Genomic DNA, 17,030 nt, shown 5'->3' with positions numbered 1-17,030 from the left:
ATCTCCATTTTGAAAAATATTCAATGGAAACTTCAGAAGAAATGCCACCTGATGCCTGGCCCAATGAAATGGGGGGTGCTTTTCCATTTTTCTGCATGGCCTGTTTTGATTGTTTAGAAAGCATGTGACCGAGTTAGCCAAAAACATCTCATTTTCAGCATCCTCCCTTTTGAAAATGAAATACATTTTTTCTACAAAAAATTGCAAAAAAATGAAAAATTGGAGCTTTGTGGAACATACGGAGCCAAAATGTCTTCACCTGGCCCAGATCCATACAATCCTTCTATTTCTTGACCAGCTCCGGTCAGCCAAACATCCCTCCCTGCTGTCTGTCACACAGGTCTGAAGCTAGAGCCATGGTGGAGACCAGCTGCAGTGGAGAGAGCACTCTGGGTATGTCTACACTACAACAACACACTTGCAGCTGGCTCATGCCAGCTGACTTGTGCTCACAGGGCTTGGGCTGTGGAGCTATAAATTTGCAGCATAGAGGTCGGGGCTCGGGCTGGAGCCCAGGCTCTGAGACCCTCCCCACCTTGCAGAGTCTCAGAGTCTGGGATCCAGTCTGAGCCCAAATGTGTTCACTGCAACTTGATAGCCCCACAGGCCGAGCTCTGCAAGCCCAAGTCAGCTGACCTGTGCCAGCCTTGGGTGTTTTATTGCAATGTAGACATACCCTCTGAGTCCATACATAGTGAGAGGGATCAGTCATTTTCTGTTAGACCATGAGACAGTGACCCAGGCCTTCGTTACCAAGATAAGACTGGACTAAACTCATCTCCTGCTGTGGCCCAAACGTCACTTGCAGCTTCCACTTGTTGTTACAGAAACTGCCCCGGGAGCATTGACCTCTCACTGCTTCTAGCCTCTGTACAAGTCTTCAAGGGCACGTGGGAGCTGCAAGCAGCTACAAGGGAGCAGCCTCCCTAACCAAACTTGGCATCTAGAAGCTGAACAAGCCAGGCCATTTCAAAGTAGCCCAGCTGCTCTTCTAAGCACTAGACTGGAGTAGCTGGAGCTTCCCCTTCTGAGACACACAGGGCAGTTACTCATCTGTTTCTCTCTCAGGCAAAGTTCTGTTCTGCAGACCATGTCCGAGACCTCTCCTGTGACACACATTTGGCAGCCTTGTCACAGCTCTCATACACTGTGCGTGTGTGTGAAAGAGACACAGTTGGAAATCATCAGTGACGGAGAATCCACCACGACCCTTGGTGAATTTTTCCAGTGGTTAATTACTCTCACTGTTAAAAATGTACACTTTCTTTCCAGTCTGAATTTGTTTAGCTTTAGCTTCCTAGTATTGGCTTGTGTTATACCTTGCTCTGCTAGGTTGAAGAACCCATTATTAAATATTTGTTCCCCATATAGGTACTTATAGACAGTGATCAAGTCACCCCTTAACCTTCTCTTTGTTAAACAGATTGAGCTCCTTGAGTCTGTCACAATAAGGCAGGTTTTCTAATCCTTTACTCATTCTCGTGACTCTTCTCTAAACCCTCTCCAATTTTTCAACCTCCTTCTTAAACTGTGGACACCAGAACTGAACACAGTATTCCAGCAGTGGTTGCATCAGTGCCAAATACAGTGGCAAAATAACCTCTCCACTCATACTGGAGATTTCCTTGTTTACGCATCCCAGTATTACATTAGCCTGTTTGGTCACACCGTCACACTGGGAGCTCATGATCAGCTGATTATCTGCTATGAGTCCCAAATCTTTTTCAGAGTCACTGCTTCCCAGGATAAAGTCCCCCAACCTGTAAGTACAGCCTATGTTCTTAGTTCCTAGATGTATACAGTTACATATAGGCATATTAAAATGCATATTGTTTGCTTGCACCTAGCTGACCAAGTGACCCAGACTGCTCTGTATCAGTGACCTGTGCTCTTCATTTTTTACCCCAATTTTTGTGTCATTTGCAAACTTAATCAGTAATTATGTTGTCTACTTCTAGGTCATTAATAAAAATGTTAAATAGTGTAGGGCCAAGAATCGATTGCTGCGGGACCGCACTAGAAACATACCCATCTGATGACAATTCCCCATTTACAATTACATTTTGAGACCTGTCAATTAGCCTGAGTTTAATCAATTTAATGTGTGCTATGCTTATTTTATATCTTTCTAGTTTTTTTAATCAAAATGTCATGTGGTACCAAGTCAAATGTCTTACAGAAGTCTAAGTACATTACATCTACATGATTACCTTTATCAACCAAATTTGTAATCTCATTAAAAAGAGATACCAAGACAGTGTGACAAGATATATTTTCTATAAAGCCATGTTGATTGGCATGAATTATATTACCCTCCTTGAAATCTTTAATTGAGTCCTGCGACACTCCCTCCATTATCTTATCATGGGATCAACATCAGACCAACAGGCCTATAATACTTGGGTCATCCTGTGACCTTTTTAAACAATGGCACAACTGAGCTTTCTTCCAGTCTTCTGGAACTTCCCTGGTGCTTCCAGACTTAGTGAAAATCAAAATTAAAGGTTGAGCGAGCTCCTCAGCCAGCTGTTTTAAAACTCTTGGATGCAAGTTAACTGGACCTACTGATCTGAAAAGTTTAATTTTAGTAGTTCATAGAATATCAGGGTTGAAAGGGACCTCAGGAGGTCATCTAGTCCAACCCGCTGCTCAAAGCAGGACCAACCCCATACTCCTGAGACATTTGTGGACCAGAAAGAGTGTTACCATATGGTAGGATTACATCATCTGTGTTTTCCCCAAATACAGAACGGAAATATTTAATGGACACTTCTGCCTTTTCTGCTTTTTATTGATGATTCTGCCATTTCCATCTAGTAATGGACCAATACCATTTTCAGGATTCTTTTTGTTCCTAATATACTTTAAAAATTCCTTCTTATCATCCTTAACTCTGTTGGCCATAATTTCTCTGTGTGTCCCTTTGCCTCCGTTATCAATTTTTTACAATTCCTAGCTTCTGATCTATATTCATTACTCTCAGCTTCTCCATTCTTCCATTTGTTTACACACACACACACACACACACACACCTGCCTTCACTCCCCCTCCTAACCAGGCCATTTTTAACCAATATGGCCTTCTTCCTCAATTGAGGCTCTTGGGCATCTAATCAAGTGATCGTAAACAATTCTCAAATATCATTCACGTTTTTCTGATTAAATTCTTCCTCCCTGATGATCTGGCTTATAATTGTTTTCAGCTTTGTGAAATAGGCCCTTTTAAAGCATACATCATTGATCTGGACTTTATTCTGTTTGCACATTAAAAATGTGCTGAAGTCATTATCGCTTCTATCTAAGCTGCCGTTAGTTTTCAGTTCTGTGATCAATTCCTCTTTATCCGTCAAGGCAAGGTCTAATATAGAGTTCCCCCATGTTGGATGCAACACTTTTTTCATGCACAGCTGCATACATAGGAGGGGAAGGTCAGACCTTAAGTGTCCGAGAGAAGCCCCCAAATACAGAACAGAAATATATTGCTGTGATGATTTAAAGCCAACTGGGAAGTGTCTGTCTCCCCTCTTTCCTCTTTGCCCTAGTTTGGAGGTGGGAAGAAGCACAGTCTCTAGTGGCACCAGGAGCCTCTCTAGAGCGGGTCTGAAATTTTTTCTCAAAGGAAATACTTATTAAATGCATTTTTTTCTAAATTCTCCATGAATCATTTTTCATTTTTTCAACAGAAAATATTTTCAGTTTCCAAACCCCCAAAATTTTACCAAAAACTGAACATTTTTATCAAAACGAACAAACAAAAAACTGTTTTCATTTTTTTCAGTTAAAAATATTTTGAGAGGAAAATGTCAAGTCAGTTCTAAGTCTGTCTCTTTCAAATGCAGCAACTAAACCACAGGACCCCCTGCCCCCCCCACCCCACCCCCCCCCACTCCCTCCACACACAGAGCACACCAGTGCAGGGCCTGGAATGAGCTCCAGCAAACACTGAATCCCTCATGGCCAGCAGAGGAAGTTCTGCAGCTCACAGCAAAACATCAGGACCTGGACAGCTTGTTTTAATGCAGCTCAAAGACCCCTTCTGGGCTAGATCTGTAGCAGTTTACACCTCATACAAGGCAAAGGCAGTGAAGAATAAACCAACTCCAGTCTAGCATCAGTTCTTAATAGCTCATCATTAACGTTGCATGGACTTTACTTGTTGGATTCGACTCCTTGGTGCCAGCATCTCCACAGTAGCAGCAGGAATCTGATGTGACCTGTGCCAGCTTCTCTCCTGCTCCAATTGTCAAAGCACCATGTGCAGCAGAATTCGAGGCACATATTCAAGCCTCCATTGCTGCTGGAGGAGTTAATTGTGGGATAGGCAGGACAGTGGCAGAGGTAGACACACAGGAACACATTGCCAGACTGGATCAGACAGTGTCCTGTCTAGTCCAGTGGCCTGTCTCTGACAGACGCCAGTACCAGCTGCTTTAGAGGAAAGGGCAGTAAACCCCTAATGAGCAATACTGGCCATAGGGGAACTCAGTGAATGTTTGCACTACCAATATTAATGTTAATCTGCTTTTGATTCCTGCTCAGCTCTTGGCCTTAGCAGCATCTTGTGGTGGTGAGTTCCAATGGTCAATAATGCTCGGTGTAAGAGAGTATTTCCTTGTCAGTGTTAAATTTGTTGCCTTTCAATTTCATTGGACATCCCCTTGTCTGGATTTACTATCTCAAGGTCTTTCATTATTTCATATACCCCCAATATGTGCCCTCTTATTCATCTCCTCTCTAACTAGGCACTCACAATCATTTATGTCAGTCCCGTAGGGTTCTACCCTGCCACCCATCACTGTAGAATCTAAAAATGAACAGCAATAGTGAAGAACTGAATGGACTTCATGGAGTTTCTGGCTCTTCTTCCTTTTCAGGATCAAACTGTCTCTGCTTGCAGCAGGGTAGTTGCTTTTCACTCACCTTTCATACAGAAGTCTCTCCCAGCCTCTGATCATATTTATCATCCATTTCTGGACACACTCTGCATCGGTGTAGTGCTTCTATTATAGTCTAGCCCTAAGGCACCTCTCTCCCCCATTCATTGTATAGGAGCTCAGGCTTTGTGAATTGTAGTGTGTTCCTGTGATTTTCTAGGTGCCTAAAAGTTAGGCACTGTGATGCTGCACCTCAGTACCAGGGTCACTCAAGGCCCTAAGTAACTACATCATTTTTGCAAATCTATTACCCTCATAGATTAGTGAGGCAGGATTTTCCTTTGCAGAAACTGTTCAGATTAATCTTTGTCATATCATGGTCATGCAGATGTTTTGTAATTCTACTTTTAGTTATCATTTCAGCCCGTTTTCCTGGTCTTCAAGAGAGGCTAACTGGTGTGGACCAATTTGACCCTCCACTTCTATGGGGAGCAGATGTAGCCATATCCAGGAGGTTACTCCTTCAGTGAGGGGAATGCAGGGCTCCCATGGAAGTGTGTGCAGAAGAGAAGGTGAAAAGTTTTCTATAATTTGGATTGCCAAACCAGGCTGGATCCAAATGACAGGATCCCCATCACGACCCCAGGCAGGCGCTGATCCAGTCTGAGAAGAGGATTATCCTGATAGTCTGACTATCTCCTCATTATGCCCCCTTCTATTTGGAAAACAATACCCCCTGGATGGTGTTGAACTTGCTGCATGCAGTCACTCCAGCTGTCTCCCTCCCATGGAGGATTTGAGGTTTGGGATTAATTTCCACTACCCTCTGGCTCCCAATTATTAGTTGCATTTCCCCAAAATTAATCTTGTTTTGTTATAATGAAAATTGGACTCTAATGCTAGTACAAAACTAGAGCTAGTTCCTACCACTGTAGGATCACCCACTTCAAAGACAATGCTCCAGAAAACCCCAGCTAAGGGAGAAGTTCTAACCCTAAGGAGTAGATGAAGGAACATTTTACATTTATGTCGTGCCTGCTACCTCAAAAGGTTTCATTAACTTAAAGCAATATACAAACTATATAATTTATCCAGGGATCGCTCACCCACCACTGAAACGCAGCCACCCCTGTGGCGGAAATGTGGGCCTGCACATAGTGCACTGCAGCGCTACACAAGAGAGGAGGCAGGGAATTCAGAAGGCTGTGGAAGACTCTAGTTAAAACTGCAGAAGGAATTTAGGGATGCAGAATGTGATTACTCCAGTCCAGGTAGAATTCGGATAGGCCAGGTTTAATATCCCGACTCTGAGGAAAAGGCACAGGGGGTTTACAAACAACATTATTTTCCTTTTCAGAAAAAGAAAACAACAAAGCATCATAGGATCCAAGATATCAATAAGCAACTTACGGACATATGGAAGGAGCACTTGGTTAACAGAGCGAACACTCTCGCAGCCACTGCCTTGATACAGCCGATAAAGATGCTATGGCACCCTAATGAGCAGAAGTGGACAGGACCTCTGCTAAACACCAAAGAGTAACAAGTGAAGGGAATGTAGAGGCCTAGGGCAGGTCTACACTACAGGCCTATGTTAGGGAATGTCCATATTACTGTCCTTCTGTCAGTGGTGCACGTCCTCACCAGGAGCACTTCCACCAACTGAAGAGGGGCAGTAGGGGTTGCGGGGGGGGGAAGGGGGGGGGCTGAGACCCAGGGCTCTCAGCTCCGTGCTGTTCCCCACCGGGAGCCCAGCTGCCCTTCTGGGCTCTTGGCTTCTCGCCTCCCAGCCAGGAGCGCAGGGTGGGGGGTACCCGGGCTTCTCGGCTCCCTGAACAGGGAGCCTTTGGGTAGCAGCCAGCATGGAGCTGAAAGACAGCCAACAGCCCATGTAAGGAATGCAGTGTCAACATGGACACTGCGTGGCCCTAACTAGACCAACATAAGCGCTATGCCTCTGGCGGAGGTGGAATTATGATGTCAGTGTCATAGGTCACTGGCATCAGCGGGTCAAGGCTGTAGTGTGCACACTGACACAATTTGGTCAACATGAGGCAGCTTATGTCGACCTAACTGTGTAGCGTAGAGCAGGCCTGTGCACTGTACAGGATAACAGCATGGCATCTCCTGACCAGGTGAGACCCGGTTTTATCATGCCATGTGCATAGCCTCGGAGTCACAAAGTTAAAGGCCAGAAGGGCCCACCACATCTTCCAGTCTGACCTCCTGTATAGCACGGATCACCAGCCCCACCCAGCACCCACACACTAACCCAAACAACTGAAATGAGACCAAAGTATCACAGTACACAGGAGAGCAGACTGGTATGTGCCACAGGCAGAGAATGGGGGGACTGAGGTGCACCAGTGCTGAGATCCCTACAATGGCAGGGAAATGATTGAGAGAATCTTGACAAGTGGCACCCCCCCACACCCCACCCCCAAGGTCACTGCCAATCAGACCTGGGGGAAAATTCCTGCCTGGCCCCACAGATGGTGATCACTTAGACCTTGGGCAAGAACCAGCCAGCCAAGCACCTGAGAGAGAATGCTCAGTACCACCTCAGAGACCCGGCCCTTCCCATCCTATGTCCCTTTTCCAGCCATGGCCATTCCTGATGCTTCAGAGGAAAGAGATTTTAAAAAACCCACAGAATACATGGGGAGGGGGACAGAATCCCTTCCTGACCTCTTCTGGTCGCTGGCTGAAACCTTGAAGCATGAGCTTTAGGAACATAAGACATATACTGGAAGTGAGCCCCAGGGCTGCTGAGCCACCCCCCGACCATAAGCAACCTCGTTTTTTCTTCCTCAAGTGCTTGCTCATGTCCATTCCACGTTAGGTGACTCCCAAGCAGTGTCATAGGAGCTGAGATCAGAGTTCATGGACATGCTGATTGCAACACGGCTCGACCAAACTCAGTGTCATCTCTAGCTTGCTGGGTGATGGTGTTGTGGGAAGAAAACATGTACCAACGACTAAGTCACCCCTCTGCAGATGTCCTGGATCAGGATCTGGACCAGGAACACTGCTGAGGAAGCTTGCGCTCTCATAGACTGGGCAGTCAGTATAGTCAGTGGAGGAACACACGCCTGCTTGTAGCATGTGCAGATGCACAATGTGATACAGGATGAACCCTCTTGAGCTGAAATAGGTTTCTCATCCTGTCCGCTTCCACCACAAAGAGCTGCGTGGATCTGTAGAACGGTCTTGTCCTCTCAATATAGAAAGCAAGGACGCATCTAACATCTGGTGTGTGGAGACATTGCTTCTCCCTGCTCACGTGCGGTTTTGGGAAGAAAACCAGCAGAAAAATAGTCTGATTATTGTGAAACTGCAAAACCACCTTGGGAGGAACATGGGGTGAGGGCAGAGCTGTACCTTGCTCTTAAAGAAGACCATGTACAGGGGTTCTGATGTAAGGGTCTAGATCTCTGAGACCTGCCTGGCCAAAGTGACAGCCACTAGAAAGGACATCTTCCAAGAAAGGTAAAACAAGGGGCATGTTGCCAGTGGCTCAAAGAGGGCCCTGTGAGTTTTGACAAGACCAGGTTTAGGTCCCATGGGGGACTGGGCTCCCAAATCCGAGGGTATAGTCTTTCTAGGCCCTTGATAAAACGAACAGACATCTAATGTAAAAAAACCGATCAGCCATCCACCATGGTGCATGGCCAGGTGTATTTTAACTGAAGACATTGCCAGCCCTTGCTATTTCAGATGTAGCAAATACTCAAGAACGGTCTGCAGTGACAGCCAGGCAGGTGAGAGACCTTGCTGGGAAGACCAAATGGAAAAACTCTTCTGCTTGGACAGGTATTTAGCTCTGGTAGAGGGGTTCCTGCTAGGTAGCAGCACCTGGTGGACTTGCTCGAAACAGGCCAGATTCTCGGGATTTAATCCTGGAGCTTCCAAGCTGTCAGGTAGAGGGTGGTGGAGTGTTTGACTATGGTCCTGTGAGATCAGGTCCAGGAGGAGAGGGAGCAGCATCAGAGTCGCTAGTGAAAGACCTAGCGGTGTGGCGAACCAGTGCTGGTGCGGCCAGGCTGGGGCTATGAGAATGACCTGTGCTCTGTCCCGCTTGATCTTCAGCAGGACCTTGCGCATAAGAGGAATGGAAGGGAAGGCGTAGAACAGGTGCCGTGTCCAAAGGACCAGGAAAATGTTTGAGAGTGAGCCTGGGCTGTGGCCTCGCAGGAGCAAAATTAGGAATGTTTCCTGTTCTGTTTGGTCACAAACAAGTCTACGTGGGGAGTTCCCAATCACTGGAAAATAACCCTTACTACATTGGGGTGGAGGGACCACTCGTGGTGACTGGAGAAAGACCTGCTGGATGATCTGCCAGCTCGTTCGGTGCTCCCGGAAGCTGAAAAGGTGGATCAAGTGCTTTATGCAAAAGTGCTTTATGAGGTGGATCCAGTGCTTTATGCAAAACCTCCACAAGTGGATAGCATCCTGACACAGGAAGAGCAAGCCCCTCCTTGCCTGTTGAGGTAGAACATGTCTGCTGTGTTGTCCGTGAGCACTAGCATGTTCTTGTTCACAATGTGGGGTAAGAACACCTGACAGGCCCCAGGTGAGCCCCCCATCCTAGTTCTGACACATCCGAGACTATGGATAATGAGGGCTGGAGCCGGGAGAAGGGGATGCCTGAAAGGACTGACAGAGGGTCCCTCCACCAGTTGAGGTAGGCAAGGACTGGGGCAGGTGCTATGAGCACCAAGTCCAGGTGGTGGCGGCTTGGCGAGTACACTGAGGCCAGGCAAACTTGAAGGGGTCTGAGGCGTACTGCACTACATATGTGCCCGCGGCCATGTGACCTTACAATTTGAGGCAAAAACAGGCCATCGTGACCGGGTGGGCCTTGACCTGCGCTGTCGATGATGCCATTGTCTGGAAGTGGGCTTCTGGGAAGAAGACCCTGGCCTGGGAGTAATTGAACACTGCTCCAATAAACTCTATCCTCTGCACATGGGCCAGGGCAGAGTTCTGTTTGTTTATAAGCAGGCCCAGTGCTCAAAAGGTTGGCTGTATGAGGTGGATATTAGCCTCCACCTGGGCCTCAGACCGGCCTTTGACCAGCCAGTCGTCGAGGTCTGGGTAGACTTGGACCCCTCATCTTCTCAGGAAGGCCGCCACTACCTCCATGCATTTCGCAAAAACGTGTAGGGCTGCCGACAGGCCAAACGGGAGAACCGCAAATTGGTAGCGAGTCTGGTCTACAGCAAACCTGAGAACGCTTCTGCAGCCTTGGAAAAGTGAGATGTGGAAATAAGCTTCTCTCTAATTGAGGGCAACATAGCAGTCCCCTGGATGCAGGGAGGGAAAGATGGAGGCCAGGGAGACCATGTGGAACTTCAGCTTTTTGAGGTATCTGTTGAGGCATCGCAGATCTACAATAGGTCAGAGAGCACCCTTGGAATTAGGAAATAGCAGTAGTAAAACCCCTTCTCTCTTAAGTCCTGAGGAACCTTCTCCATGGCTCCCCCTCAGAGGAGGGCTGGCACCTCCTGGGCTAGCAGCTGCTCATGAGATGAGTGCCTGAAGAGGGACAGGGAGAGAGGATGGAGGGGAGGAGTGGAAATATACTGGACTGTATAACCCCTTTCCACAGTGCTCAGCACCCAGTGGTCTGTAGTGATATGAGACTGTGCTGAGCTGAAGTGGGACAGGCGGTCTGAAAACAACAAGGAGACAGGATCCAGTGACACAGCAACTGGCATAATGCCCTTGGGTGTCCCATCAAAAGTTCTGCTTAACTGCCCCCCAGTATCTGGGCGGGCTGGGTAGCGATGCTGAGGCAGACGGGGGCAGTTGCCTGGGGGGTGGTAGAGCCAAGAAATGGGTGGAGTGCTGGGGCCTGAAGTGCTTCCTCAAAGCGCCAGGGCGTAGAGACCCAGGGACTTGAGGCTGGCTCTGGAGTCCTTTGGGCCATGGAGCTTTGCATACGTTTGCTCTGAGAAGAGCAAAGCACCTTCAAACAGAAGATCATGAAGGGATGGCTGGACCTCCGTCAGCAAGCCTGAGCACTGAAGCCAAGAGCACCTGCGCGTGGCCACTGCAGAGACCCTGGGTCTGGCCACTGAGTCTGTTGCATCCAGCATGGCTTGCAAGGAAGCCCTGGCTACAGACTTCCCCTGCTCCACCAGAGTGGAGAACTCCTGCCTGGACTCTTGGGGAAGCAAGTCCTTGAATTTTGACAAAGTCCCAGACCATGAAATCGTACCTCCCTGGCAATGCCAGCTGGTTGGTAAAGCCCATGGAGAATAAACCTTTCTTCCAAAGAGGCCTAGTTTCTTTGAATCCTTTGCCTTAGGGGGTTGCTCCTTGCAGCCCTGGTCTGGAGAGGAATACAAGTACTCATACCCCTGGGAGGGAACAAAGTACTTCTTTTTGGCCCTCTTTGAAGTGGGAGGCAAGGAGGATGGGGTTTGCCACAGGGCTTTAACTGGTCCCATGCTGGCCTCATTGAGAGGTAGAATCACCTTAGACGGGGCCTCCGCGGTCAATACATTGACCAAGCTGTGGGAGGACGCTTTGACCACCTCCACTTCCAGCCCGAGGTTTGAGGCCACGGGGCACTTTCGCCCTTCTACCCACCAGCACCGCCAGTGACAGCTCGTGTACTGCTGGCAACAACGGTACCAACCGTGCCAGCAAGTCTCTGGCTGCCCTAAATGCCTCCAGGGAGCACAGCACTGCAATTACACTGGTGCTGCGCTGTCCCTCCGGTGCTAATGATGGGGACCGGACTCAACGGAGCCTACGTACAGGATGGAATCAATGGTGCTGCCTGCGGAGCAGGTCGGAGGAGTGGCCAATTTAGGTCGCACTCCCCTGCACTCCCCGTGTTTGGCCTTCCTTAGAGTCGGGGAATGCCACCTCTTGGCCAGCTGCTTCTTCTCAGCACCAGCGATGGGGAACAGTGCTGAGAGTCTCTCACAGCGGGAGGAGCACTCCACACTGCCACCGAGGGACTCGGTGCTGAGTCCGACCGGCTCGGCTCCAAAGAGGGTCGGCGCACCACCTCCATCAGCAGGAACTTCAACCTGGCCTCCGGGCCTTTCTTTATACACAGTGTGAACGGACAGCAGATCTGACAGTGATCCCCGATATGGGTCTCACGCAAGCACTTTAACTGGAGAGTGGGTCACCCACGGGCATGGCCTTGACACAGAAGGCTCAGGGCTTGAAGCCCAAAGACCAAGGCATGCCCCAGTACTGGGAACAGATGAAACTTCGCTAACACAGCAAGAAGCACCAACTAACTATGTATAACCAACTAACAATAGTCCACGTAAGAAATAAAGAACTGGGCTAGAATGAAAACAGAGAGAATAGAGTAAAACAAAGACCACCCAGTACAGCCAAAACAAGAACAGTTCCAGTGACTGTCACGGGCGGTAAGAAGGAACTGAGAGGATGTGGAGTCAGCCAGACCCCTTATACCGGCGCATGAGCGCGCAGCACCAGAGGGCGCTAGAGCCAACCTGCCGGGTACCACTGAGGGAAAAATTTCCAGTGACTGTGCTCGCGGTGCACACACCTAATGTGGAATGGAACACGGATGACCAGAAGTGTACACAGTGTTCCAGGTGAGGTCTTACCAGCTCCTCGTACAATGGCATTAATACTTCAATATCTCTGCTTGAAATGCCTTGATACAACCTAGGACTGCATTTGCTTTTTTTCACAGCTGCATCACATTGGTAGCTCAGAGTCATCCTGTGATCGACTCACACACCCGGGTCTCTCTCCTCCTCTGTCACTTCCAAATGATGAGCCCCCAGCTGGTAGCAGAAATTCATATTAGACCCTAAGTGGTTGACCTTGCACTTTGTACTATTGAATTTCATTCCATTTCTGTCACTCCAGTCTTCAAGATCATCCAGATGTTCCTGTATAACGTGCCCATCCTCCTCTGTATTGACGATGCTGAACTTCATGTCATTAGCAAATTTCATTGTCACACTCCTACTTTTTGTACCAATATCATTACTAACAACATTGAATAAGATGGGTACCCAGGCCAGTCCTGGAGGAACTCCCCTAGTAACCACCACAGTGCATGGGGTGGGAACCTCCCATGAAATGTATGCCTCCTTCACTGGGTTTTCTAAGTGCCTCTGACATCAGGATGAGTAGATTTTAAAAGTGTACAAATCAAGTCCCTCTCGGGTAGACTAGGTGGGGGGACAGCAGCCTAGAGGGGGATGGCTGGGGGTGGGAACAAGGCACTGGAACTGGGTATGCAGGACAGGGGGTTAGTGGGCGATCGGGGCAGAACATGGGGGAGGGGTTTTAGAAGGTTGAATAGAATGACTATTTACTAGCTGTCCCTTTCCCAGGGTGCCGCCCCCACACTCCCACCCAACCTGCCTACTGTATTTATTGTTTCTATTAGGTAGCTCCTAGAAACTCCAGCTGAGATTGTGGCCCCCTGCACCAGGCACTTCACAGACTCTGCAATAAACAGGTCTTGCCCAGAAGAGCTTCCAGTGGTTATCCGCACTGTAAAGACCAGGAAATGAGACATCTACCCATCCACCTTCCCTCCTGCCTCCACTGCCCACCAGGAGGCAGAACCAGAATAAGGCACTAAGGAGGGGAAGGGTCAAGTTCAAGGCATCCTGTGGAATATAGTTGACTTCGATGGTGAGGGCACCAGGTGAGACGTGGCCTCCCTACAGAGAGTGGGGAGGTGCCAGGCAGGGCTCCCTCAGTTCTGGCCTGCTCCGGAGCAGGGATTTTGTTTCCACTTCTCAAGCACTGGTTCTTTGTAACAATATGGCTATTGCTGCACCTGGAACCAGGCTCCAGGCAAGTCCCTCCCTTTGAGTGCCTCTGAAAAACACAAGGGGGGTGGGGAGTGTCGTCCAGCCTGGCCATGGTCTCTCTGCTGGCTCTTGTTGCATTTTTGGAATGAAGGTGGCTGAAGGGAGGTTGGGGGGATGGAGGGGATACTCAGTAGGTTTTTCAGAAAATTGGAGGGTTTCCCCCCTAAATAGCAATGAGAGAGATACTCTCTATTCCCCCTGCAGCAAGAAGGCCAACTCCTAAGTGAGCACATGGCTGGGATTCTGATGCCTGTTCTGGTTCATAAACTGTCTCACTAGAAAATGCGGCCTGTAATTTGAGGAGAGGGCACTGGAGCTGGGAAGTTTTGCTCAATGAGCCCATTATCCAAGCCCCTTGAGAGCCCATGAAAGTTGTGTGTTGTTCCTGTCATAGCTTGTGGACTCATTTGACCTCACAAGCCACGATACAAAAGGTGAATATATGCTCTGTCCCGAGGTAGCAGCCCACCCCCAGCATGGGCCAGGGGCTAGAAAAGAAAGGGGCTCTTCCCTCCCGCAAAGAGCAGGTCTCAGCTCCTGCCCCACAAACCAACCTGCTGCTTGAAAGTCTGGTTTGTTGGCAGTTCTTCTGACCCCCTTCCCTTCTCCCACTCCAGCCGCATGCTGAAAATGAGACCTTGCTTCAAATCCAGTGCTGTGGAGCAGTTGGGCTTGTGAAAACAATCTGCAGCGTCAGGGATACGATCAAATGGGAGGAAGTGGTGGCCTCTAAGCAGCTGTTTGGAGAGCGAGGCAGGGACTCTAGCAACTCCCTGGACTTCCTGGGCCTTGCTAGAGGAGTCAGACGCTCTGGTGAGGCAGCTGAAGGGGAACCAGCGCCAACCCCCTGCTTGCCAGCCCCCGTGGGCTCCAGCGCAGCTCGTCTAGTGACTAGGAGAGTCAGGACGTTTGGAGCCAACATTAACATCTCCTTGATTCTGTACCGCTCCAGCCCACGGGCGAGCTAACTCCCAACGCCCCCCATCCAGCCCCTGCCCAAGAGTGGGCCAGTGACCCCAGAGAGGAGACTGTCTCCTCCGCGCCAGGAGTCACCAATCACCATGTACACGCACGGCAAGCAGGGGCAGGGCAGGATGAGCTCCTCACCAGCTCTGGTGACCCTTTTTTGTTTTTTCTGTTTTTTTTTTTTTTAATTTTACACACGCACAATTGCTCTCCTTCCCACAGACAGCCTACTGGGTCACATGGGCCCCAGCTCATCGTGCTACACCCCAGCCCCTGACTAGCCCCCTACCCGAGCACGGTGGTGTCAGACCCCACCGCCCCGCAGTACCACACAAAAGGGACTTTGTCTTGCAAAAAAAAAAAAAAAGACTAGACGCTTCCATGGGGGGGGGGGTGCAGAAATTCCACAGAATTGGAAAGTCCTCTTGTCTAGGAGGGTTTGTTTGCAAGAGTTTAAATCTAAAGCAGATGGAGCCTCCTTTCCACTGGGTTTTAGGTTACACTTGGGCTGCGTGTTTTCCCTCGGAACCTCGAGGCAGGGGGCACACCTGCTGTACGGGATCTCCCCAGAAATGCCAGCCCTGGGGCCGGCCCTGCGCTCCAGGGGCTGGGGAGAGCGGCCCACGGGTGCTGGTGGGGTTCGGGCTTGGCAGGGGGAAGAGGGAGCTGCAGCATCCCGAGAGCAGTAGACCACGACGGGGTTAATTCTCCAGAAAGCGGCGCTCGCTGGAAGGAGGGAGGGGAAGCCAAAGGCATGCGGAGCTCTGAGCTGGCACTCCAGACAGGGTTGCCGAGAAACGTGCGACTAAAGTTACAAGCTCGGCCAGCCCGATCGTGGCAGTGGGGCCGATTCAGGTGACACCCCCGCACCGGTCCCCCGGACCCAAGTGGTTCCGGGGGCAGCTGTGCATAGATGTAGGAGTGCACAGACCCTGCCCTACCAGGTGCCGCGGGTCCGACCCATGCCGGCCGGCCGGGGACCGTTAGCTAGAACTGCCCCGTCTCCGTATCCCAGGCGGGACCCCAGCCACCCAAAACCTCCTTTGGAGGGGCCAATGCCCCCAGCCAGAACGGGCACTCCAGCAGCTTTTGCCGCTTCGCCCAGCATTGGGAGCGCCCCCAGCAGCCCAAATCCGGGGGGCTAGGGCAGGGCCAGCGGGACCCTCGCCCCCCAGCAGCCCCTCTCGGGGGGCGGGGATCGCAGGGCCAGCGGGACCCTCGCCCCCAGCAGCCCCTCTCGTGGGGGGGATCGCAGGGCCAGCGGGACCCTCGCCCCCAGCAGCCCCTCTCGGGGGTGGGAATCGCAGAGCCAGCGGGACCCTCGCCCCCAGCAGCCCCTCTCGGGGGGTGGGAATCGCAGGGCCAGCGGGACCCTCGCCCCCAGCAGCCCCTCTCGGGGGGTGGGAATCGCAGGGCCAGCGGGACCCTCGCCCCCAGCAGCCCTTCTCGGGGGGTGGGAATCGCAGGGCCAGCGGGACCCTCGCCCCCAGCAGCCCCTCTCGGGGGGTGGGAATCGCAGGGCCAGCGGGACCCTCGCCCCCAGCAGCCCTTCTCGGGGGGTGGGAATCGCAGGGCCAGCGGGACCCTCGCCCCCAGCAGCCCCTCTCGTGGGGGGGGGGGATCGCAGGGCCAGCGGGACCCTCGCCCCCAGCAGCCCCTCTCGGGGGGTGGGAATCGCAGAGCCAGCGGGACCCTCGCCCCCAGCAGCCCCTCTCGGGGGGTGGGAATCGCAGGGCCAGCGGGACCCTCGCCCCCAGCAGCCCCTCTCGGGGGGTGGGAATCGCAGGGCCAGCGGGACCCTCGCCCCCAGCAGCCCCTCTCGTGGGGGGGGGATCGCAGGGCCAGCGGGACCCTCGCCCCCAGCAGCCCCTCTCGGGGGGTGGGAATCGCAGAGCCCCTCTCCAGCGGGAGGAGGCAGGCAGAGGCAGCTCTCTCCCGGGGCAGCGAGTCCCGGGTGGCGGGTTCCCGCGGCCGGGCAGGGGGCGGTGGGGCCGCGGCCGCTCCTACCCGCTTGCTCCGCACACGTTCCTCCCGCCGGGACGCAGCTCCTGGGCAGCTCCCCAGCTCAGCAGCAGCAGCAGCAGCGCTCCAGCCCGCCCGGGCGGAGGCAGCCCCCGGAGCCCGGCGGCCGGGCCCCCGGGCGCCTCCATCGGCGTCTCCTTCGCTCGGGCGCCGGGCTGCTGCAGCCCGGCGGCTCCTGGGCGGGGCAGCTCGGTCCGCTCTCCGGCCCGAGCGCGGCAGCCCTGGCTCCCCGGCGGCGGCTGCCTGCGGGGTCCCGGCCGGAAGCTGCAGTGCGAGAGCCGAGCTGCCCCGCCGCCGCCTCCTCCGCGCCCCTCTCGGCAGCAGCAGGAGGGCGC

At 51.7% G+C, this 17,030-nt stretch overlaps 1 protein-coding gene across 1 annotated transcript in view; it reads right to left on the bottom strand.

The window, feature by feature from the left end:
* Positions 1-16,823, bottom strand: part of SCARF2 (scavenger receptor class F member 2) — a 104,707-nt gene extending 87,884 nt beyond the window's left edge. Inside the window, exon 1 of the mRNA XM_077835281.1 lies at positions 16,681-16,823. Within this exon, the coding sequence (XP_077691407.1) occupies positions 16,681-16,823 (143 nt within the window). The remainder of the gene's footprint in view (positions 1-16,680) is intronic.
* Between the last annotated feature and the right edge of the window lie 207 nt (positions 16,824-17,030).

The sequence above is a fragment of the Eretmochelys imbricata genome, chromosome 15 (genome assembly GCF_965152235.1).
Source record: "Eretmochelys imbricata isolate rEreImb1 chromosome 15, rEreImb1.hap1, whole genome shotgun sequence".
NCBI classification, from domain to species: domain Eukaryota; kingdom Metazoa; phylum Chordata; order Testudines; family Cheloniidae; genus Eretmochelys; species Eretmochelys imbricata.
This window is presented reverse-complemented; position numbering and strand designations above follow the sequence as displayed.